This window comes from Apiospora marii, assembly GCF_038362585.1.
Source record: "Apiospora marii strain CBS 49790 chromosome Unknown utg000002l_segment0_segment0, whole genome shotgun sequence".
In the NCBI taxonomy this organism is placed as follows: domain Eukaryota; kingdom Fungi; phylum Ascomycota; class Sordariomycetes; order Amphisphaeriales; family Apiosporaceae; genus Apiospora; species Apiospora marii.
This window is the reverse complement of record NW_027117373.1, coordinates 2,829,333-2,851,612: the sequence shown is the minus strand read 5'-3', so window position 1 is coordinate 2,851,612 and position 22,280 is coordinate 2,829,333. Positions and strand designations below refer to the sequence as shown.

Sequence of the window (22,280 nt, the reverse complement as noted above, 5' to 3'; positions counted from 1 at the left end):
TAGCTGAGTAGCTTTAGTAGCTGCAAAGCGGAGGGAGCCTGGTCGCATTTGATGGGCAAAAGACGTACCCAGTCGTAGCCAGTAATAGCACGCATGGTAGTAGTAATGTCTCTGTCTGATACCAAAGTAGCAATTCACTTGAACTTCCAAACCGACCGACTTTCGTCAGATTGATGAGACGGACGTGACTTTCTTTCCATCCAAAAACAACACCACCGCATACGCGCCCACTGAAACGATCTTTACCCGAATCATAGTCATTCATTTTTTGGTTTTTGCGCTCCTAGCCATTGATCCGAGTACCTACTGGCCCCCAGTCGTTCCTCTTTTTTTTTCTACGGCACTTTGCGTCGGTGCATTGTCGTCTCTACCCCATTTAGCAATCTGATACATCAGCCCACGCCCGGCCCTGGCATTACGGTCATAGAGGGGTCTATCTCGAGTCGATCAAACCTCCCAGGGACTCCGTCGACCAAACCTTTCTCATTTGACGCCTGTCAACGTCTCTTCTTGCCGTTGGTTTCTGGCGACTTCCTCCCACCTTCACTCCGGCCAAGACAGTCTGACAGGGCACGGTACCGCTGTGTCGATCGAATCGTGAACCCCGAGAATAGCGCCTTTGCAAGGACATGTCGCTGTAGAAAAACACTCTTCTCACTCCACAGTGTTCCGGTTCGGTGGAATGTCGTCGGTCAGCTAGGGACTGAGACTTGTCGCAGTCCCCCATCAGTTATCATCACCTCCTCAACGACGCCGAATTCATCCTAGGGTGGCGCCTGTCTCTCATTGAAAGCCCCTCGCATCCGCCAAGGCACCTGTTCTTATTCTTTTCGTCTTGGTTACCACCGCTCTGCGAGCCATTGCTCTTCTTCAAACATCAACGCGCAGTCGAACAGCTTCGCAGGCGAGCGACGACTTGTGCATATCGGCAGGACCGGCTGGACGATAAGCTATTACAACGACGACGACGACGACGACCTTTTGGATCACCCTCTACCGGAATCCCGCCTTCCATTCATTCATTCATTCTCTTATCCATCTTCATTGGGTAGCAGGGCTCCGACTTCTTAGGCGTCTATTGTAATAATTACCGACCGACCGACCGGCTACGTTCATTTACCAGTAAACCAATTACTTCATTTCGACAACGTGCAAGCGCGGAACTCTGGAATAGTCATCATGGGTTGTTTTAGTTCTAAGAAGCGCGTGGCCGATGTGCGACCTGAGGCGAAATGGGACTACATTGTAAGTTCTCTGGCTTGTCGATATTAGCCGGACCGGTGCTAATGATTCCGGTGTCAACAGAGTCTCAAGGACTTCAAGTCCGATTCCTGTTTCACCGTGTTCGCTTATGTATACTTGCATTTCTCACTTCTTCTTTCTATGGCCGTTTACGGCGTCGACAGCTTCACTGCAGTGAACTTGTTGGCTTTTGACCAGTGGACCAGCCAAGTCAAGGCCACGTCCTTTGTCTCTTTTGATGTCATCAAATGGGTATTCTCTGCCTGCATCATAGCCTCATTTGTCAACCTGGCCTTCGAGCACATTCGTGCCAGGCGTGTCATGAACCGAGGCAGTGTATCCGAGTCCTTCTTGGACAACTTGGCTGTTCGTCTAGAGAGTGTCCGTTGGGGAAGCCAAGGTTGGAGGCGCTTTTTGGTATTCGCGGAGCTCACCAAATCGAAGAAGGGTGCTGAGTATGTTGCGCTCTTCACATACTTCAGCTTTCAATGTGAGTCAAAGCACGTTACCTCGCTTGGGAAGTTGGTTGCTGATTGAATATAGCCTGGATTCGTGTGATCTTCTGCTCTGGCCCACGTCAGGTCCTCAATGCTCTCACGTTGTATAATGTCCTGAGCAATGACCTGATTCCTACTGAGACTGGCTCAGTTGATAAGTCGATCATGAACTTCTTCAGCAAGCTTGGAGAGCTGGCAAAGCAAAACACCCAGCAGGTCGTTGTCTTATCCGGCATGATCTTTACTTTGATCGTCTGGGTCATCACTCTCCTTTCCCTGCTGATTGCGGTCCTCTTCTATCTTTTCTTCCTCTGGCACTATATCCCAAGACAGGATGGGGGCTTATCGGGCTACTGCTCGAGAAAGATTAACAAGAGATTGATGAGAATTGTGTCGGTCAAGGTGAACAAGGCTATCGCGAAGGAAGAGAGCGACAGGCTCAAGGCACAGACCAAGGCCGCGAAGAAAACCGGCGAGAAGACTCCGATCGAGCGACAGGCCAGCTTACCTACTTTCATGGATCCTTCCAAGGACGACTCCTTGCCCGAAATGCCGAAGATGGGTCTGAGCCGCACCGAGACTATGGCGACCTTGCCGGCGTATGAATCTCGACCGGGAACCCCTAATACGATCGAGATGAGTGCCTTTGACCAGAAACGACCACTCCCGTCTCGCCAAGGTACAGGAGCTTCATATGCCTCCAACGCTCCCCTGATGGGATCGGCTGCACCTATGTCAATGGGCCGGTCTGCATCTCCGGCACCCACTCTGCCGCCGATCGACTACGAGAACTACCCGCCCCAACGTCCAGGCACAGCTCAATCCATGAGAAGCTATGGCGGCCCGCAGCAACGCCCTATGCAGAACAACAATCCCTCCTTTGGACCGCGATACACGCAAAGCCCCGCCCCATACGGCAACGGGCCCATGCCCCCTCAGCGAAGCTTAACAGGCGGCAGCATGGATCCTTACGGCCGGCCTATGCCCCGAGTAGTTGATCAGCTGTCGGGCCGACAACCGCAGCAGATGTTTGACGACAATGCCAGCATCAGGGACGGCCGCTCTAGTCCGGCGCCATCTATGTACTCGAACGCGGGCCCCGGACAGAACCGGCCTGCTTACGGCGGCCCCCCAGGTTATCTGCCGCCGCGGAGTGCAACGGCCCAGCCCCAGCAACGGTCGCAAATGCCCCCGCAACGTAACATGACGGCACCTATGCCGCCGATGCAACAGAGCGATCCGTACGGGCCCCGCCCAGGAACGTCTCAAAGTCAAAGAGGGCCGCCCCGCGGCTACGGTTATGGAGACGTGGAGGCCCAGAGAGGGCCGCCTAGATATTAGAATCCCGAAAATAATTTTTTTCTTCCGGTATAATTTTCTTGTTGGATGTACGAATTAGACAGGGTCCTCTGGCCCAATCTTTCCGTTGGAAACTGAGCTGCTTCTCGCTCACATCATTAAAGCGATACCCTTTAAGCTAGTGTAGCATTAGGACTACCACGCCAGCCATGACGGCGTCTGGTCAATATTACAATATTCTGAAAACATATTGCTCGTTTTTATTCCGGGCCGTGAGCACATAGGCAGGAACGACATCTGCAGACGTGACCGGTATAGAGTCTCGAGACGTCTTTGTAAAGATGCAAGCATGCTGTTTGTTGGCTGTGGCAAATATTCGTTATGGCTATTCCTCTTCGACAAAATTTACTTACGCAACACGACTTGAAGCAAGCAGACGTCGACATCCGTCTTTGGTGCCTAGTTTACCCGACTGCTGCTCTTGGGCCTTGCTGACTTCGGCGCTCCTACTATACGATATCGAGTCGCATTCGAAGGAAGTTTGACTTCTTCCGCATATATTGGACGCTTACGTCTATAGTTTGCTTGTGTTCATGTTGGGTTCGGACAATGGCAGCGAAAGGGGGCACCAAACACCCCCAAAATCTGAAGAATTTGAACGCATAGCACCCGTAGCAAACAATATTTCTCAGAACAGAGCAGTAAGATGACTCTGTCGAGACACAACAAGTAGAACGAGCGATATGGTCACCGGCTCCGACACGTATATTATAGACTCTTGCCGTCCATTCCTTGGGTGCCGCCGTCGTTGTCTTATACCTACCTGGCTCGTTACCTCTTGGTAGACCACGTTCTCATTTCGCTCGGCGACACGATGCTCATCCCAATGTTGCGAGGTGGGGAGTCTCGCCAGGCTACTGCTTCGACTCCCATGCTCGCTTCACCAAGCCCAAGACCGTCGGTTAAGGCTTCTTCTGGGGGACATTCTTACCACGCAACTACCCTGTGCCCAGCGCTTGCTTCTCCAAACCCAACATTATCTGGTGGTCATCAACGCAATGAGCATGATGTTGACGACGACAGTTGGACTTCGGTCGCGGAGATCCCTTGTACTCAAGGTATGTGAGTTTCTGCAGCCCCTTTGCCCCTGAGAGACTCGAAATCCAAACGTTTAAATCTCTTGACAGCCCCGACTGATGGCATCGTACTTGTGCCAGTAGGGACCGGAGCATCCCATGCGCCAGGGGACTACTCGCAGCCTGCAGAACCGAGAATTCCCCATGCCCCGGCTCCATTATCGGATGCAAACATGTATGCGACTCATCCGAGTACCATGGGAGTGACAACGCATCAGGCTCCAGTGCTAAGTTACGGTAGAACCTCCGAAACACAGCCTCGGTACGCACCAGGATCGCTTGTAAGTACAGCGAAAATCTCGGTGGCCACAGCCTCTGACATAGCACCGTCACAGCCGACCTTCCTGCCCACGTCTACCAGGGCTTCCTTCCAGGTGCCCCTGACCGGTATACCAGTCCATCCCTTGTCTGGCAGTACGGTAGCGTTGTTGAGGCCTACTCCCATTCTCCCAGATACATCGGCCACGACTCTTCCCACTCCTTCGTCTGACACCGTGATTGCTATCCCCGTACCGAGTGATACCGAAACGGTGTTGGGGAAAAAGGCCTCGGAACACTCTTCACCTACTACGGCCCCTTTCTCTCCCAAAACCCGTATACCCAATCGTTCCACAACAATACACAGTAACCATGTTAGCCCGTTTACATCACGCCATGCTCCCTCTTACTCGTCTACTTCTGTCACATCTGTCACCGTCACGTCCACGGAGCCTTTTACCTCATCACCATGCCCTACCTCTTCTGCCCCGTCAACACAAGAAGCACAGCAGAACTCGACGAAGTCGGGACTGAGCGGCGCAGATGTGGCCGCACTGGCAATCGGCATGGCCATAGCGGGGCTGGTCACAGGGGTGGTAGCGATATGTCTATACATTCATCGTCGGCGCCGGCGCCGGCACTACCTAGCCGGCAAAGCAACAGTCACCACGCAACCGCTTCTGCCTCGCCGCCACGTATCGGATGGTAGCGATGGTTCCCCCAGCACGCCAGGAAGCAGTGTGAAGTTGGAGTCTCCGGCAACGGACGCAAGCAGACTGGCGCATACGCCGCAGGAGTGTTTCTCGGCCAATCCGTCCTCCAGGGAAAAATACGCATGGGTGTATTGAGTGCGTGCATGACGGAGCTTGGTCTAGAGTCTCCATACTCTCTCTACCTGGAATTGTCGTGTTCGGAGTTACTTTTGATGATACAACTTTGAAGCAATTCCTTCTGGTCTAATGTACTTGTATTGACTTGAAGATATATCGAGAAAGAACGAAAATAGATAGATTGCTTTACCCGACTATGCCTCAGTCTGGTAGGCTTGACTGGAAGACCCCCCTGAGCGCTGTGTGAATATAAAGCCAGTCGCCGGGGGAGGCACGTGCGCTGTCAGAGGGTAGTGTCTTGTGATGGGTTGGGAGGGGCACTAGCGAATTGCCCGTGACGCTTATGCACTCGTTCAATAAGTGAATGGGGGAGAGCGGGCTGGCGGGCCCTGAGTCGGGTTGGTGGCCTCCTTCCAGAAACGCTGATGACGCATGCGCTACGTGAACAGCGAGACAGCTCCTGGCGCCCGAATCACTGTGTACCCCCAGCGCTCAAGGGAAGAGCCACTGAGAGAGCTCGCGCGTCCAGCACCTGCGCTCACCATTCCAGGCACCGGCAAGCGCAACGCATCAACGACGCGGAAGAGCATCATTGATTTGATTGATCCTTGCTTCCCCAACTTCGACCGAAACCTAATTGTCGGAGCTACAGCTTGCTGCCTCCCAACTTGAGCAGCTCTTTTGTTTTGCTGGCCTGGATTGAGTAGCACTGCTGCTTGCTGTTCCGACACCAACATCCCATCATCACCCATCCATCGATTGAATCGATACAACAAACATGCGATAACAAAGTCCCACTTTGACTGCGTATCGTCATCTGCTTATCTTACCATCATCGAATTACAACAATACATTCTCTCTCATTTCCACAAACCACGCAGCAACGCCTCTTACCAACACCATCAACATCATAGTTCAAGCCGTGTCTTTGATTTGGCCCGAGCCGGTGGCTCAACATAACCACCATCATGGCTCGCATACCTCTCCTCGGAGCTGTCGGGACTGCCCTATTGGCACTCTCGGCCAACGCTGAGCTCCTTACCCCGATCCACGAGGCCGGTCGCTGTGCGATACGAGGCCACTGCGGAAAGAAGGGGTTCTTTGGCAAAGAACTGCCCTGCGTCGACAACGGTCTCGCGACAACCCCCGATGCCGATTTCGCATCCGAAATCGAAGCAGTATGCGGCCCGAAATGGAAGGACAGCAAGGTCTGCTGCGATTCCGACCAGCTCTCCGCCCTCAAGTCGTCGCTTTCCACCCCCAATCAGATCATCGGCTCCTGCCCGGCCTGCAAGGATAACTTCTACAACCTGTTCTGTTCCTTCACATGCTCGCCCGACCAATCCCTCTTCATCAACGTGACGAATACGCAGGAGAAGAACGGCAAGCTGATGGTCACGGAGCTGGACCATCTTGTTACAAAAGAATATGGCACCGGATTCTACGACAGCTGCAAGGACGTTAAGTTCGGGCCCGCCAACTCGAAAGCCATAGACTTCATTGGCGGTGGCGCGAAGAACTATACCGAGCTCTTGAAGTTCTTGGGTGACGAGAAGGCCATCGGATCCCCTTTCCAGATGAACTTCCCTCCGAAGTACAAGGAGCCCGGCATGGCCCCCAGAGACATGACACCGAAGAAGTGTAACGACGAGGACCCAAACTTCCGCTGCTCATGTGTTGACTGCCCTGCTGTTTGCCCGACACTTCCAGCAGTTGAAGAGGCAGGGTCATGTCACGTGGGTGTGCTTCCATGCCTCTCCTTTGCCTCCATCTTTACATACAGTATCTTGTTGTTTTCACTTGTTCTGGCTGTTGTTGGTCATGTCGCTTGGCGGAGACATGCACAGAGACAGAGTGAGCGGCTTCATCTTCTGCAAGGCGCCGAGCCCAGCGATGATGAAGATGAGGGTGACCTGGTCCGCAACGGCGCCATGTATGACCGGCCACAGAAGTACTACAAAATCAATACCTGGTGTGATAGGGTGTTCAGCAAGCTGGGGCATATGTGCGCAAGATTCCCAGCCATTACAATCGTCACCAGTTTGCTGGTTGTCATTCTTCTCAGTGTCGGCTGGGTCAAGTTCGAGCTGGAGAGGGAACCTGCGAGATTGTGGGTTAGCCCGACTTCGGCTGCAGCCCAAGAGAAGGCCTTCTTTGACGAGAGTTTTGGGCCATTCTACCGTGTTGACAAGGCATTTCTTGTCAACGACACAAATGAATCCGGTCCAGGCCCGGTGCTTAATGCGGACGTGATTCAATGGTGGATGGATGTGGAGAAACGCGCGAAGCAACTTAAGGGCGCCTCCTTCGGTGTTACTCTACAGGATGTCTGCTTCAACCCAACTGGCGATGCCTGCGTGGTTCAGTCGGTAGCCGCATACTGGGACAACGTCCCCTTCAATGCGAAGACATGGAGAAGTGATCTTATCGACTGTGCCCGGTCGCCCGTCCAATGCCGGCCCAACTTTGGACAGCCTCTCGAACCAAACATGGTAATGGGTGGCTATGACAGCATCGACGATGTCGCTGATGCACCGGCTATGACTGCCACCTGGGTGATTGCCAATGCCCTCGAGGGCACTCAGGAATTGGATCGTGCAATGGACTGGGAGAGATCCATGAAGGACTTCCTGTTGGACACGGTTCAGCCTGAAGCCAAGGCCAAGTTTGGATTGCGGCTGTCATTCTCCACCGAGATCAGCCTGGAGGAAGAGCTGAACAAGTCTAGCAACACAGATGCCACGATTGTCGTGATCAGCTACATAGTCATGTTCTTGTACGCATCTCTCGCACTCGGTTCCACCAGCATGACCCTGCGCGAGCTGATGAGGAACCCGGCTGTGTGCCTGGTCCAGAGCAAGTTTACGCTGGGCTTTGTTGGCATTCTCATCGTGCTCATGTCCATCACCTCATCGATCGGCCTTTTCTCATGGGCTGGCATCAAGGCGACGCTTATCATTGCGGAAGTCATCCCATTCATCGTTCTCGCTGTTGGCGTTGACAACATCTTCCTCATTGTCCATGAATTCGAACGAGTCAATCTCAGCCACCCCGATGCTATGGTCGAGGAGAGGATTGCCAAAGCGCTCGGACGCATGGGACCGTCCATATTGTTCTCGGCCATCACCGAAACTGTATCATTTGCCCTTGGTGCCTTTGTTGGTATGCCGGCTGTGCGCAACTTCGCCATCTATGCTGCCGGCGCAGTATTCATCAACGCTCTTCTCCAGATGACACTGTTCATTTCGGTTCTCTCATACAACCAGATGCGCATCGAAGACCACCGTGCCGACTGCTTCCCTTGCATTCAGGTGAAGGCTGCCCGAGTCCACCTCAGCGGTAGCAATGGCAATGCTGGGGTTCGCCCTTACGATGTACCAGAGGAGAGTTGGTTGCAGCAATTCATCCGAAAGTACTACGCGCCTGCCCTGCTTGGCAAGAAAGTCAAGGTGTTGGTTATTGTCATTTTCACTGGTATGTTGGCTGCAGCTATCGCTCTGCTGCCTGAGGTCCAGCTTGGCTTGGATCAGAGAGTTGCCCTTCCCGACGACTCGTATCTGATCGACTACTTCAATGACATGTACAACTACCTGGATACCGGCCCGCCCGTGTACTTTGTCACAAAGAACCTGAACATTACTGAGCGTTCGCACCAGCAAGAAATATGTTCGCGCTTCCTCACCTGCCAACCCCTGTCTTTGACCAACACGTTGGAGTTGGAGCGACAGAGACCCGAGGTTTCGTACATCGCTTCACCTACATCCAGCTGGATTGACGATTTCTTCCTCTGGCTCAACCCGGAAGCCGTTGATTGTTGTTATGACAGGGTGAATCGTAAGAGAGTGGCTTGTTTCGCTGACCGCGACCCGGCCTGGAACGTGACACTTTACGGCATGCCAGAAGGCGACGAGTTTGTGCATTACGTCAAGCGATTCCTGGCGGCGCCTACTGATGATGACTGTCCTCTTGGTGGGCAGGCCTCTTACAGTCAAGGCGTGGTAGTGGACGAGGAGAAGACTACGATTCCTGCCAGCAACTTCCGAACAATGCACAAGCCTCTGCGCAGTCAAGACGACTTCATCAAGGCGTATGCTGCTGCTCGTCGCATTGCCAACGAGGTTCACACAGAGACGGGTATCGAGGTTTTCCCGTACAGCGTCTTCTACATTTTCTTCGACCAATACGCCAACATTGTCAACCTCACAGCAACACTCCTAGGGTCGGCTGTGGCAATCATTTTCCTTGTGGCATCAGTACTTCTCGGCTCGGTGATGACAGCGCTTGTTGTCACTATTACTGTCACCATGACTGTGATCGACATCATCGGAGCCATGGCCGTCTTCGGTGTATCCCTGAACGCAGTGTCTCTAGTGAACTTAATCATCTGTGTGGGCATATCGGTCGAGTTCTGCGCCCACATTGCGCGAGCTTTCATGTTCCCATCTGGTTCCGTCATGGAAAGGGCTAAGAACCGATTCCGTGGCCGAGATGCCCGGGCTTGGACAGCACTTGTCAATGTGGGTGGCTCGGTATTCAGCGGCATCACGGTCACCAAGCTGCTGGGAGTGTGTGTATTGGCGTTTACTCGGTCCAAGATTTTTGAGATTTACTATTTCCGTGTTTGGCTAGCGCTTGTCATCTTCGCAGCTACGCACGCCCTGATCTTCCTTCCGGTGCTGCTGAGCCTGGCTGGTGGCGAGGGGTATGTGGACCCCGAGAGCGAAGGTGGGCTGGTTGAAGACCTGGCAAACAGACGGTACAGGGCACTTGTCCCCGAAGATGCCAGCGATGATTCGGACTTTGACGACTAAGCAAGTCGGTCCACCGGTTCATTCTTTGAAAGATTCTTCATGCTACCGGGATTTCTATGCCAGCCAGATCCTCCGACAAATTTCGATTGTTTTCGGATGGGGTGCATGGCCTATAACGGTTCGACTATAAGCTCTACACCCATTTACCCTTGGGAATCCTAGCCAGTCGGGGCTCCATGAGCCAGACTACATGTATGATATTCAGCGAAGACTAGATTGAAGGGTTCAATCGCTTAGGGAGTTGGGACTTATAAGTTAGATTGGGTATTATCGGCTGAGAGCAGTGGTATTAGGGCCATCTTGTGTCGGCCATAAGCGATGTTCAGTAGATTCTGTAGAATCTCGTAATAGAAGGTTGTCAGCGAATACACGTGTTGTCGACCAGCGGTGTTCCTGAGTTTTCCCTGTCTGTCTGTGTTGCCTTTGAGTCTTGACATGATGGCAGCACAGGAGTTGGTGCAGCTCCATCGGGCCGCTGCGCCATGATGAGTGGATTGACGAGACGAAATCCCACCGGGCCCCAGACTGCAGGTTCCACGAGTTCCACAGAACTAGCAATCCGCTGCACGCTGGCTCCCGGAAGCACGTGTCACGAGAAATCTACGGATTGGACCCCATCGGAAAGCCTATTCGGACCTCCATGCCCTGATGCTGCAGAAGAATAGGTAACCGCGTAACAGACAGAAGGACAACCTGGGCAACTACTATCCATCGATCAACCTCGGCGGGCTATCGGCTTGCCCGAGGGTATTACCATACACGACGGCATGTCGGTACGGGCAAGGAGAAACGGGGTGGTGGGCAAACTGGCAGTGGCTGTGTTGAGACAAAGCTGACAACATTGAAGCTACCGAACACAAGACGACCAATCCGGGTTACATTGGCAGCCGAGGGACGTGGGGGGCTGTGACGTTTCCGTCTTTGCACTGGGCTCAAAGAATGTCCACGATAGTATGGAAGCAGGAGCTCGATCTTTTAACTTGTCGACCAGGCAAGATGGCGATGGGAAAGGGCCGACAAACACATGAGATAGGCTGGGACGATTCCGTTCGCCATGGTAGCCAAGGAGAAAGTCAATCGGCGCATGCCGAGAAAAGAAACGAGTAGGCACGCGATCAATATGCCGCCATGCTGCCAAGGCGGGCTGCTACGGGGGTCGCAGGCTAGTCAGAAAGCTTGACTTCAATGCCCTCGCCCTCGCCCCGTCCGTCCAGGTTTAACCAGGACCTATCCGACCACGATCTTCAAAGACCAGTTCGTGTCACCCAGGATACACCGCAGTGTACAGCTCGGCTGAGGTGGGGACGTTAGAGGTTGTATATAGTACGTATACGGTATATAAAAGAATATATATTATATTTAAAAAAAGAATTTAAATTAATTATAATAATTATATATAATATTTAAAAATATTTTTAAATTTAATATAAAATATTTTTAAAATTAATTTTAAATATTTTAAAATTATATATAATATTTAATTTTAAAAAACGTTTTTAAAGTTAATTTTAAATATTATATATTTAAATATAATATATAATATTTAAGAACATTTTTAAATTTAATATAAAATATTTTTAAAATAAATTTTAAATATTTTAAAATTATATATAATTAATAGGCCTTAGTAAAGGGACCCACTTAAATAAGATAGGTAGTAAAGGGAGATTAGGTACTAAACTTAATTAGACAGGCGGTCCTTAGAGGTAGAAACGGTCCACCTTTTAGGTCCATTCTACCCATTAGTTGACTAACGCCTTTTTCTTTCTCTTTATCTCTTCGCATATATATAAATACATTAATATTTACACCCCTTTAGTTAATCTATTAATAATATTTAATTTTAAAAAACGTTTTTAAAGTTAATTTTAAATATTATATATTTAAATATAATATTTAATTTTAAAGAATATTTTTAAAATTAATTTCTATTTTTAAATATTTAAATATAATATATAATATTTAAAAATAGTTTTAAAATTAATATTAAATATTATAATATTTAAAAACGGTTTTTAATTATATAAATTAATAAATTATATTTAAATTTAAAAATATTATTAAATATTATTATTTTTATATATTATATTTAAAATTAATTATAATAATAATAATATATAATTAAATATATAATAATTTATTTTATAAAGTTTTTATAATATTAAAATATTAAATTTTTAAATATAATAAATATATATAATTAAATATTATTTTTATAAATTTTATAATTAAATTATTTAATTTTAAATTTTTTAAAATATAATAATAAAATATTAAATATTTTTAAATTTTTTTTTTTAATTTATTATAAAAATATAATATTTAAATAATATATATTATAATAAAAAACGTTTTTTATATTTATTTTAAAAATATATTATTTATTTTTATTTTTATAATAATATAATATTAAATTATTATATTTTTTTTAAAAATAAATTTAAAATATAATATTAAAATATAAATTATTATAAATAAAAATATTTTTAATTATAAATATTTAAATATTATATATTATTTTTAAAAAATATTTTTTTATTTTTATTTTTATTAAAATATAATATTAAATTATTATATAATTTATTAAATTAACTTTTTAAAAATATATTTTTTAAAATATAAAATTTAAATAAAATAATATTTATTTAAAAAAAAAACTTTTTAATATTATTAAATATTTAAATAATTTAAAATAATAATATTATATTATATTTAAAAATAATTTAAAAAATTAAAAAATAATAAATATATATATTTTATAAAATTATAAATTTAAAATATTTTTTAATAATTTATTTAATTTAATATTAATTAAATAATATATATTTTTATAAAAAATTATATTACTATTAAAATTAAATTTTTAAAAAATTAAAAAATAATACTTTTTAATACTTTTTTAAAAAATAGGGCGGTAAATAGCCTTAATATTATAAAAAATCCTTTAATATAATTAGCTATTTAGGTCCAATTTATCAGCCGACCCAAGCGACCCACCTCAGCCGAGCTACTTATTGGGATACACCGCCATCGATCCAATGCATTGGCACGAGACGGTGTCCTGCTGTCTGATTGGCTGGATTTTGCGGGTGACTACCCAAGTACGAAGAGCATGTTATGGCAGAAGAGGGGACGCTGGCCTATGATGCCCTTCCGTCTATCGCCCTTATCTAAACCCAAATTGGGAGGTTGTTTGTGACATGACGATAGAGCAAAGGAGGGATTTGTTTGAACCAGTCGGCAGGAAGTAAGGCAAATTCCATTCGATCCTTTTCACCACCTTGGGTTCCAAAGTACCATGTGACCTTTGCCTACATCTAATTGCAAGCAAGCAGTGGTGGTACGCTTGCATTGCATCCGCATACATACCTACCCACACATACGCACCGAACCTAGCAAGCTGCAAGACTGCGTCTGCAGGGAACCTTTCATTTAATACAAGACATGATGCATTGTTTTTCTTTGACAATTGCTTCATACTAGTCTCGCTACACCTATGAATCAAAATACCTAGTATTCATTCACCTGCCTACCAAGCTACTTACCTACTTACTAATTCGTCAACACCTTCACCTACAACCTACAGCTCCACCTGCATCCACGTAATCTGCTCACCCGGCACATTTATGTTCTACGCCACCACCTGCCCTGTCATCCCGCGGTGCTAGCCAACATGTTTGGCCTCAAGAAGAAGAAAGAGGAGGAGCCGCAACAGATCGTGTCTCGCGATGGCGCCGATGATGCAGCTTCTTCCACGAACGACAACAAGAAGTTCTGGCATGCCCTATTTCCCATCATGGCTTGTGGCGCCGGTCTGTTCTCCGACGGATATGTGAACAATGTGCGCACCAGATACCATAGCTATTCCGTGAATGGTTGACGGGATACTTACTGACTTGCCGTGTCTTTGGCTGTTTTAGGTCATTGGTTCTGTGTCGCCCATTTTCGCCCAGTTATACGGCGATGAATGGTCCAATTCCAATGCCAAGCACTTCGTCAACGACATCGCTTTCGCTGGCACGGTAAGTCTGGCGATCCGGCAGCGCCTGCCGGCGCTTTCCCACGGGGGCCAAAACACCTCGACTTGTGCTGACATTGTTCTCTGCGTCTCAAGGTAGTCGGCATGCTAATCTTTGGCTACACCTCGGACCACTGGTCTAGGACGGGCTCGCTGTTGGTTTCGACTTTGATCCTGATCATCTTCACTGCTCTGGCTGCTGCTTCATACTGGCATGGCGAAGCCATCGGCATGTTCAACATTTTGACCGCATGGCGCTTCTTTGTGAGTTTCTGCAAGTGGTAACACCATCAGCTTTTAAGTCTATGTGGCTAATCTCACTTTGGCAGGTCGGCATCGGCATCGGAGGTAAGCGAACACCGGAAGCAAGGCAGGTATCGCGGATGACTGATTGTTCCGGTAGGCGAATATCCAGCTGGAAGCGTCGCATGTGCCGAGTCAACTGGTGAGATGAAGAGTGGCACTCGCAATGCATGGTTCATCCTGTTCACCAACAGCATGATTGACTGGGGTAAGCTGCTGTCCTCTCATCTGCTGCTCTCCGCCTCAGGGGAGCAACGAGACCGTAATGTAGGTCAGGGTGCTGACTTACGATTGCCACAGGTTTCGTCTTTGGTGCTTTTGTGCCTTGTAAGTCGAGCAAGAACAAAAGAGGAAGTGCGGAACATTTGGTGTTCTAACATGATCTATCTATCTAGATGTGGTGGCTGCTGCTTGTCACAACAACCACCTGGAAACCATGTGGCGAACGCCACTCGCTATCGGTGTCGTCTTTCCCCTGGTTCTATTCCTGCTTCGGCTGAAATTAAAAGAGCCCGAGGAATTCAGTCGCGAGTCTATGAAGAACACCAAAACACCCTACTGGCTTGTACTTAAGTACTACGGTTTCCGGTTGTTCGTAATCAGCCTTGTCTGGTTCCTCTACGACGTAAGTTTCCACAAGTGGCCCATTACTCATTGCTCATACGGCGTATTGGTTTGGCTTACCTTGGACGGTCTCAGTTCTCTGCCTACGCGTTCAGCCTGTACGCGAGCACAATCCTTTCCAGTATCTATGGCGGCGAAGCTCCCTTCACGACAGTTTTTGGGTGGAACACTGTCATCATGCTGTTCTACATTCCTGGCACGATGCTGGGCGCCCCCGTGAGCGACAGGCTTGGACCGCGATGGACCCTAATCCTAGGAGTCACACTCCAGGCTGTTGTCGGCTTCATCATGGCAGGTTGCTATGCCAAACTCGCCCAGCCCAGTGTCGTCGGGGCGTTTGCCGTGGTCTACGGTCTCTTTCTGACCTTCGGTGAGCTGGGTCCTGGCAACAACATTGGTCTTCTGGCCTCCAAGACATGCGCAACCGGGGTCCGGGGCCAGTACTACGGAATTGCGGCCGCAGTCGGCAAGATCGGCGCCTTCGTCGGTACTTTGGTCTTCCCTTTCATTCAGGATGCTGGTGGCGACGATGAGATCAAGCGGAACCAGTACCCCTTTTACGTCAGTTCCAGCTTGTGCTTGTTGTCCGCGGCGCTCGTTTACTTCTTGGTCCCCGAGATAGGCCAGGATACCATTGCCAAGGAAGACACCGACTTCCGCGCTCATCTGGAGAGCCAAGGTTGGGACGTCCGCCAGCTCGGTCTGAAGAAAGGAGATTCGGCGGATACATTGGAGAACAACGTCGATCCCATTGCATATGGCAAAGATCAGTCATTGGCTTCCAAGGAAGCTATAGGCCGTTGAGGAAATGCGTAGTCGCTACATGTAGCCCAGCAAGGCCACAGGCATGGTCGCGGAGATTACGAAGAGGAAGAGTGAGAGAGAGCGATTGGAATATATTCAGATGGTACCCTTATGCAGTAAACGCATGAACATTGAGATATACATTCGGAGCCGAACCACTATTGTGTGCACTGGTTCTCCCACCCTTGATTTCCATCCTAGTCCTCTAAGGGGAGTGGCTTGACCCAAACCTGCTCAGGAAAGGAGACCGAAGAATGTCAGCATGACCTTGTCGTTGATGGCAGGCATGTGGCCGAGGCCTTGGCCCATGTAGCCCACGACCTTGGAGCCGTCGCCGTAGAGGTACTGAGTGTAGGGCGAGGCCGGGACGTTGGCGACGGTTTTCATGTCGGGGACCTCGAGGACGTCGCTCCACTGCTTGAGGGCCTCGAGGGCGCACTGGGGCCGGACGAGGGCGTCGCCGGTGCCGTGCCAGATCATCATGCGGGGGCGCTTGCCGGTGTAGCCCGGGTAGGCGTTGCGGACGTACTTGCCCCAGTCGGCGGGCGTGTGCTGCAGGCCCTGGGCACACGTCTGGTTGGGGCTGAAGGGCGTGGCCGAGGGGGCGCCGGCGAAGCAGGCGAAGGCGGTGCCCGACGTGGCGGAGCCGGCGGCGAAGACCTCGGGGTAGGTGCCGGCGATGACGTTGGTCATCATGCCGCCCGAGGAGGAGCCGAAGACGTAGACGCGCTCCGGGTCGGCCGTGTACTTGTCCAGCGTGTAGTTGACCATCTGCACGATGCCGGCCGCGTCGCCGCCCGCGCCGTGCGTCAGCGAGGCGGCGTTCTGGACGTCCCAGCAGTTGGACATGTGCGGCGTCGAGGGGTAGATGAGGATGAAGCCCAGCTGGTCGGCGTACTGCACCGTCGGGCGCGTGCCCGAGAACCACTGCTGGCCGGAGCCGCCGCAGGGGTGGAGCTGTTGGTGAACGAAAGTCAGCACGTTTACTCCCTCGCTTTCCAGGGGGAAGGGGGGTTCCACTTACAGCGACGACGATGGCGGGGTTGGTGGCCAGCTTGTCGGGGACGTAGATGTACATCTGGATCTGCGAGGGGTTGGTGCCGAAGCCGGTGACGGCCTGCAGGGAGGCGGCCATGGTCGTGGTGGCCGCGAGGGCCGCGGCGAAGAGGGAACGGAACAACATCTTGTCGATGTCTTCTTGCTACTTCAACTTCCTCTTTAGTCTTCTGTTTCTCTCGTCTTATTTTTTGCTGGTATTCCCACAGTACTCCTGATCTTGCTGTACTGTGCTGGTCCTGGAATCTAATTCTCCCTTGCGAGGAAGGACTTGCCTATATATATGAGTATACATGCATTGATAGTTGTCCATTTCGTCCAGAAATAGGACCCCCCCTTCCTTCGGCCTATTCATGCCTCATGCCGCCACGTCTGCCACCCATCTCGGTAAAAGCCCAGATATTGTATGCAGCGTTAAACAAAACGCTACGCGAAAGATCCGGTGGCAACAGCCGCGACCCCGTGGTGCAAATTGACAGAGTCGCAGACTCGGAGCCTTTGCTGGATTGGGGACGGCTCGGAGGTCCTGGCCAAGTTACCGGGTAAATCCAATTGGCTGATATGGCTTCTGGACCCCATGCTGTTGCATTTCATCCCTCTTGTTGGGCCAGACAGCCTCCCGGATCTCTAGGCGTATTCCTCGTCCGCATGCATGTCATTGAGTTTCCCCACGTTTGCCCGCGATTGGAGTAAGTAAGTGAGGTTGTTGGGTCAGTCACCATGCCCCCCTCTTCCATTCCCAAGAGAGGGCATTCAGGAGAGAGGCGGGTCCAGCACGGCTGCGATGACACGCTCACGCCTCTAAACTACGACTATCCCTTCCCGTCCGTCAATAAACAGTCACATATATCCGAAGTTCATCAATACAAGATTAGCTAAACCGGGTTTGGTTCCTTATCTTTGGGTGCAGTAATCAACATCATACCCTTTTTCACCCCTTACGCCGCCTTGAAAGAAGGCAACAGAAGGCGCCAATGAAAACTCATACTTTCCTATATGCACCCCACAATGTGGCCGGCATTCATCTATAGTACATTACCCTCTCCTTGGGTGCCACTGGGCTTGCAGCATGCATGCCTGCAATGCTGTCAAAGTGCCGCCTGTCATTCCCGGGGGAGCTGTGCTTGTTAAATCCAAATGAGCTGGCCATCGAAATCGGGCGTATACCAAGGCCTGGGGATCTATCTCACATGCCAAGAACCGCGCATAGCCCTCTCTCCCCCCAACTCTCCCTAATCCGACACGGAATTAAGTCGGTGGTAGCAAAAGTAGCAGTAGCGCTTGGTATTGCAAGAGCCTGGGGTCAAGATGCTAAAGAGAGAGATCAGCCAGGGGGAGCGAAGCATCGCTTCCATCTCCGAATACCGCAGCCGGATGGTTGGTGGTTGTCGTCATGCCCCGGAGCCGGCAACACTGGACGGCAGCACTCGAGGAGCCCAGCCCACCCAAGCCGCTTTTTCTTTGGCAGAATATCGACAATCTTAAGGACTATCCGCTCCGGAGGACTGGAACTGACTCTGGCCCATCCAGTAAGACTCTCGAGAGACTTCCCCTGGTAGAAGAAGTGCTGAACGCGAACCGCGTAAAGCCGTCGTCAACAAGCTCCTCCTTTCTTCGCAGTCCAACATACCTTTGTCGATCTTATACCAAGCCTGTCCACGGAAGCCAAAGCCGCACAAATTCTCTCCCTTTCCACTCATCTGAACCTCTTGCAGCCCAGTATCCTTTCGTTCGGACCGCCTGGGTCATCCGACGTGCCCCCTCTCCCTCCCTCCCCTTTCTGTATGCCAGATGATGCATCCCGTGGCACCAGCCCAACAAAAAGAGGGAGAAGCAATGACCAGCATTGCCCTTCACTGAGCTGGCAATATGTTCGTTGCATGAGCGTCCCTCCCCCAACCTAGGAGTGTATCGGTCTACGTTCGAACGCGGTTGACGAGAGTAAAACAAGGCGGTATTCCCAGTTCCCCTTTCTTTGACCGTCGCATCCTGTTTGTCAACTTATAAGTCTTGCTTTCCCAGACGCCCTCGTCTCGTCGTTGTACTGCTGAGCCGTCACGATCTCCGGGCTTGCGTCCGTCTTATTTCCTCATAGGCAGGCAGAAGTGAAGAATGCATCGACCATTGGAAGTTTGATTGTAGCCCTATGACCAGCTGGACCCCAACCCCACTGGTCTTCGAATATCACCTACGGGAGAAGTTATGTAGACCATAACCCCTTTTCCGTGTCGAAATTCAACTAGTAGTGACATGATCTGCGTCACTGTTCAACACGTCCAGGGATCCAAATATGCAAATATGGCCACAGCCACTTGATTGTTTCGAACTCTGTCACGCATTTCATCACGTTGCTAGTATATCCCGGCACAAGATGTTCACGCGTAGATGGAGAGCAATATTCTGAACTTTCTCTATTTTTTTGTTTAGGTCAGGGTATGTAACAATGCAGATCTATCAATGCAAAAGCAGCTTAGAGCTCGTCGTGACCAGCGGGCTCATCGTCCTCGCCACCGGGGGCAGAGCCACCGTACAGCTTGGAGGTGATGGGGTAAGCCACGTTCGAGAGCTTCTCCTTCTGCTCCTCGAAATCCTCAGCAGTAGCAGAGGCGGCGTTCTCGTCGAGCCAGTCAGTGGCCTCCTTGACGGCATCCATAATCTATTATCATGTTAGTGAAAAGCCAGGTGAGTAGGTAGGTTGAGTTAGTGCAACTTACGGTCTCCTTATCCTCCTCGTCGATCTTGCCACCGAGACCCTCGTCGTCATTGACCTGGTTCTTCAGGTTGAAGGCGTAGTTCTCGAGACCGTTACGGGCCTCGATGCGCTCACGGGTGGCCTTATCCTCCTCGGCGTACTTCTCAGCCTCGGCAACCATGCGGTCAATCTCGTCCTGGGTGAGACGACCCTTGTCGTTGGTAATGGTGATGGACTCCTGCTTGCCAGCGCCCTTGTCGTGGGCAGAGACCTTGAGGACACCGTTGGCATCGAGCTCGAAAGAGACTTCGATCTGGGGCTGGCCACGAGGAGCCGGGGGAATGCCGGTAAGCTCGAACTTGCCCAAGAGGTTGTTGTCCTTGGTCATAGAACGCTCACCCTCGAAGACCTGGATCAGGACGACGGGCTGGTTATCGGCAGCAGTCGAGAAGATCTGGCTCTTGCGGGTAGGAATGGCAGTGTTACGGGGGATAAGCTTGGTCATGACTCCACCAGTGGTCTCGATACCGAGGGTCAATGGGTTGACATCCATGAGGACAATATCCTCAGTACCCTCCTCACCAGACAGAACACCGGCCTGGACGGCAGCGCCGAAAGCGACAGCCTCATCGGGGTTGATACCCTTGCTGGCCTTCTTGCCGGCAAAGAACTCCTCGAGAAGGGTCTGGACCTTGGGAATACGGGTGGAACCACCGACCAGGACGATGTCGTCAATCTCCTCCTTCTTGAGCTTGGCGTCATCGAGAACCTGCTTGACGGGCTTGAGAGTGCGCTTGAAGAGATCCATGTTGAGCTCCTCGAACTTGGCGCGGGTCAGGGTCTCGGAGAAGTCCTTGCCATCGAAGAAAGCCTCAATCTCAATGCGGGTAGACATCTGCGAAGACAGAGTTCGCTTGGCCTTCTCGGCCTCACGCTTGAGCTTACCCATGGCCTTGAGATCCTTGGTGATATCGACGCTGTTCTTCTTGTTGTACGACTTGGCAAAGTGGTTGATGACACGCTGGTCGAAATCCTCACCACCAAGATGGGTGTCACCAGCAGTAGCCAGGACCTCGAAGATGCCATCGTCGATGGACAGCAGGGACACATCGAAGGTACCACCACCGAGATCGACACAATGATGTGGCGCTCACCACCGGTCTTGTCAAGACCGTAGGCGATAGCGGCAGCAGTGGGCTCGTTGACGATACGGAGGACGTTGAGACCGGCAATGATACCGGCGTCCTTGGTGGCCTGTCGTTGGTTGTCGTTGAAGTAGGCAGGGACAGTGACGACGGCGTTGGTAACCTTCTTGCCCAAATAGGCCTCGGCAACCTCCTTCATCTTGCCCAGAATGACGGCAGAGACCTCCTCGGGGGTCAGCTGCTTCTTGCTGCCAGAGACGGAAACCTCGATGACGGGCTTGCCGGCCTTGTTGACGACCTTGTAGGGGAAGTGCTTGAGATCGGTCTGGACTTCCTTCTCCTCGAACTTGCGACCGATGAAACGCCTGAAAAATAGACGTGTTAGTTGCCATGCTGCAGAGGATAGAGCATTTCGCAGCTGCCATGAGAGAATGCCACTTACTTGACGTCATAGATGGTGTTGTAGGGGTTCCCAGCGGCCTGTTGTTTGGCGGCATCTCCGACCAGACGCTCCTCCTCGGTGAAGGCGACGTATGACGGGGTGATTCGGTTACCTTGGTCGTTGACGAGAATCTCGACCTTGCCCTTCTGCATCACACCGACACAAGAGTAGGTAGTACCAAGATCCTGAAGAGCGAAACGGGTCAGTAGGATGAGCAGCGGCGGGAGCCCCCAAGGGAGAGATGGTGTGGTCTTGACTTACAATACCAATGACAGTTCCAACTTCCGCAGACTCGTCGGCCCGCACCGTCTGGACAAAAGCGAGGGGGGAGAAGAGGAGGCAGATCCATGCGATCATGCCCAGGCCCAAGGCCCACGAGCTCTGAGAGCTTCGCGACATGGCGGGGGATATGTGTGGGCAACTCTCGAATCGTCGACAAGCAGTTGTAAGAATGGCGACAAATAATATGTAAGTGGAGGGGTTATGGAAAAGGCAGATAGAGACCTATCAGGGCTGGAGCATGTGGAAGCTCGAGCTGACTTTGGTCGTTGTGTTGTTGTCTTTGGCACCACTGGGAAGTAGTGAGAGATGGGGGAAGAGAAGTTGAACAGACCGGCAACAGCTCTGGAGAATTCCCTTATGTAGAGATTCAAGACTGTGCTGCCCGCAAAGTGAATACTTGTCCAGTTGTTGCCAGATTTCCAAAAGGCCAGATTTTTGGGACTAGCCAGTTAGTGGGCTAGTTGGACTAGGGGACTTGCTGCTTGGTGCTTGGCACTCTTGCACTTGGGCAGCACAGACCATGTGGGGACCGCAATTGTTTGATTTGGAGGGACGGGTCGAATACCGTAACTGGTCAGTTAGGTGAACACTTGACTTGGTGACTGCTGGTCACTGTGAACCACGTTGACCACATGAAATTGCAGTAGCACCGTCTGACGTTGAATGCAATGCAGTGAGCAATGAGGCTGGAAATGTGTATACAGGGAGTACTGACTACATGTACATAGACTTGTGTTGAACTACCTCTAAAAATACCACCATTGAAGTTAGTAGTACCTACCTGAAGTTAGGTACATGTGGGATGTATTCCATCAATTACCAATCAGCCCTGCGCGGTTGA

The 22,280-nt window shown here is 50.2% G+C and overlaps 6 protein-coding genes across 6 annotated transcripts; 4 read left to right on the top strand and 2 right to left on the bottom strand.

Moving 5' to 3' along the window:
• Positions 1-1,179: 1,179 nt before the first annotated feature.
• Positions 1,180-3,080, top strand: PG985_002582 (uncharacterized protein; the record flags this gene model as incomplete). Its single annotated transcript, XM_066822351.1, has 3 exons — positions 1,180-1,245; positions 1,306-1,732; positions 1,786-3,080. 3 exons carry the CDS (start codon positions 1,180-1,182, stop codon positions 3,078-3,080), a joined length of 1,788 nt encoding a protein of 595 aa, XP_066689783.1.
• An 832-nt stretch (positions 3,081-3,912) lies between these two features.
• Positions 3,913-5,934, top strand: PG985_002581 (uncharacterized protein; the record flags this gene model as incomplete). The annotated part of the gene is made up of 4 exons (XM_066822350.1): positions 3,913-4,156; positions 4,226-5,016; positions 5,157-5,280; positions 5,720-5,934. The coding sequence occupies 4 exons, from the start codon at positions 3,913-3,915 to the stop codon at positions 5,932-5,934; spliced, it is 1,374 nt and encodes a 457-aa protein (XP_066689782.1).
• A 296-nt stretch (positions 5,935-6,230) lies between these two features.
• Positions 6,231-10,073, top strand: PG985_002580 (Patched sphingolipid transporter; the record flags this gene model as incomplete). The annotated part of the gene is made up of 1 exon (XM_066822349.1): positions 6,231-10,073. One exon carries the CDS (start codon positions 6,231-6,233, stop codon positions 10,071-10,073), a length of 3,843 nt encoding a protein of 1,280 aa, XP_066689781.1.
• Positions 10,074-13,746: 3,673 nt separating this feature from the next.
• PG985_002579 (uncharacterized protein) lies at positions 13,747-15,822 on the top strand (the record flags this gene model as incomplete). Its single annotated transcript, XM_066822348.1, has 8 exons — positions 13,747-13,914; positions 13,994-14,095; positions 14,188-14,355; positions 14,421-14,439; positions 14,495-14,602; positions 14,695-14,721; positions 14,790-15,019; positions 15,094-15,822. The coding sequence occupies 8 exons, from the start codon at positions 13,747-13,749 to the stop codon at positions 15,820-15,822; spliced, it is 1,551 nt and encodes a 516-aa protein (XP_066689780.1).
• Positions 15,823-16,056: 234 nt separating this feature from the next.
• PG985_002578 (alpha/beta-hydrolase) lies at positions 16,057-17,005 on the bottom strand (the record flags this gene model as incomplete). Its single annotated transcript, XM_066822347.1, has 2 exons — positions 16,057-16,779; positions 16,847-17,005. The coding sequence occupies 2 exons, from the start codon at positions 17,003-17,005 to the stop codon at positions 16,057-16,059; spliced, it is 882 nt and encodes a 293-aa protein (XP_066689779.1).
• A 2,343-nt stretch (positions 17,006-19,348) lies between these two features.
• Positions 19,349-21,556, bottom strand: PG985_002577 (glucose-regulated protein; the record flags this gene model as incomplete). Its single annotated transcript, XM_066822346.1, has 5 exons — positions 19,349-19,534; positions 19,593-20,642; positions 20,690-21,080; positions 21,158-21,342; positions 21,419-21,556. The coding sequence occupies 5 exons, from the start codon at positions 21,554-21,556 to the stop codon at positions 19,349-19,351; spliced, it is 1,950 nt and encodes a 649-aa protein (XP_066689778.1).
• Positions 21,557-22,280: the final 724 nt, after the last annotated feature.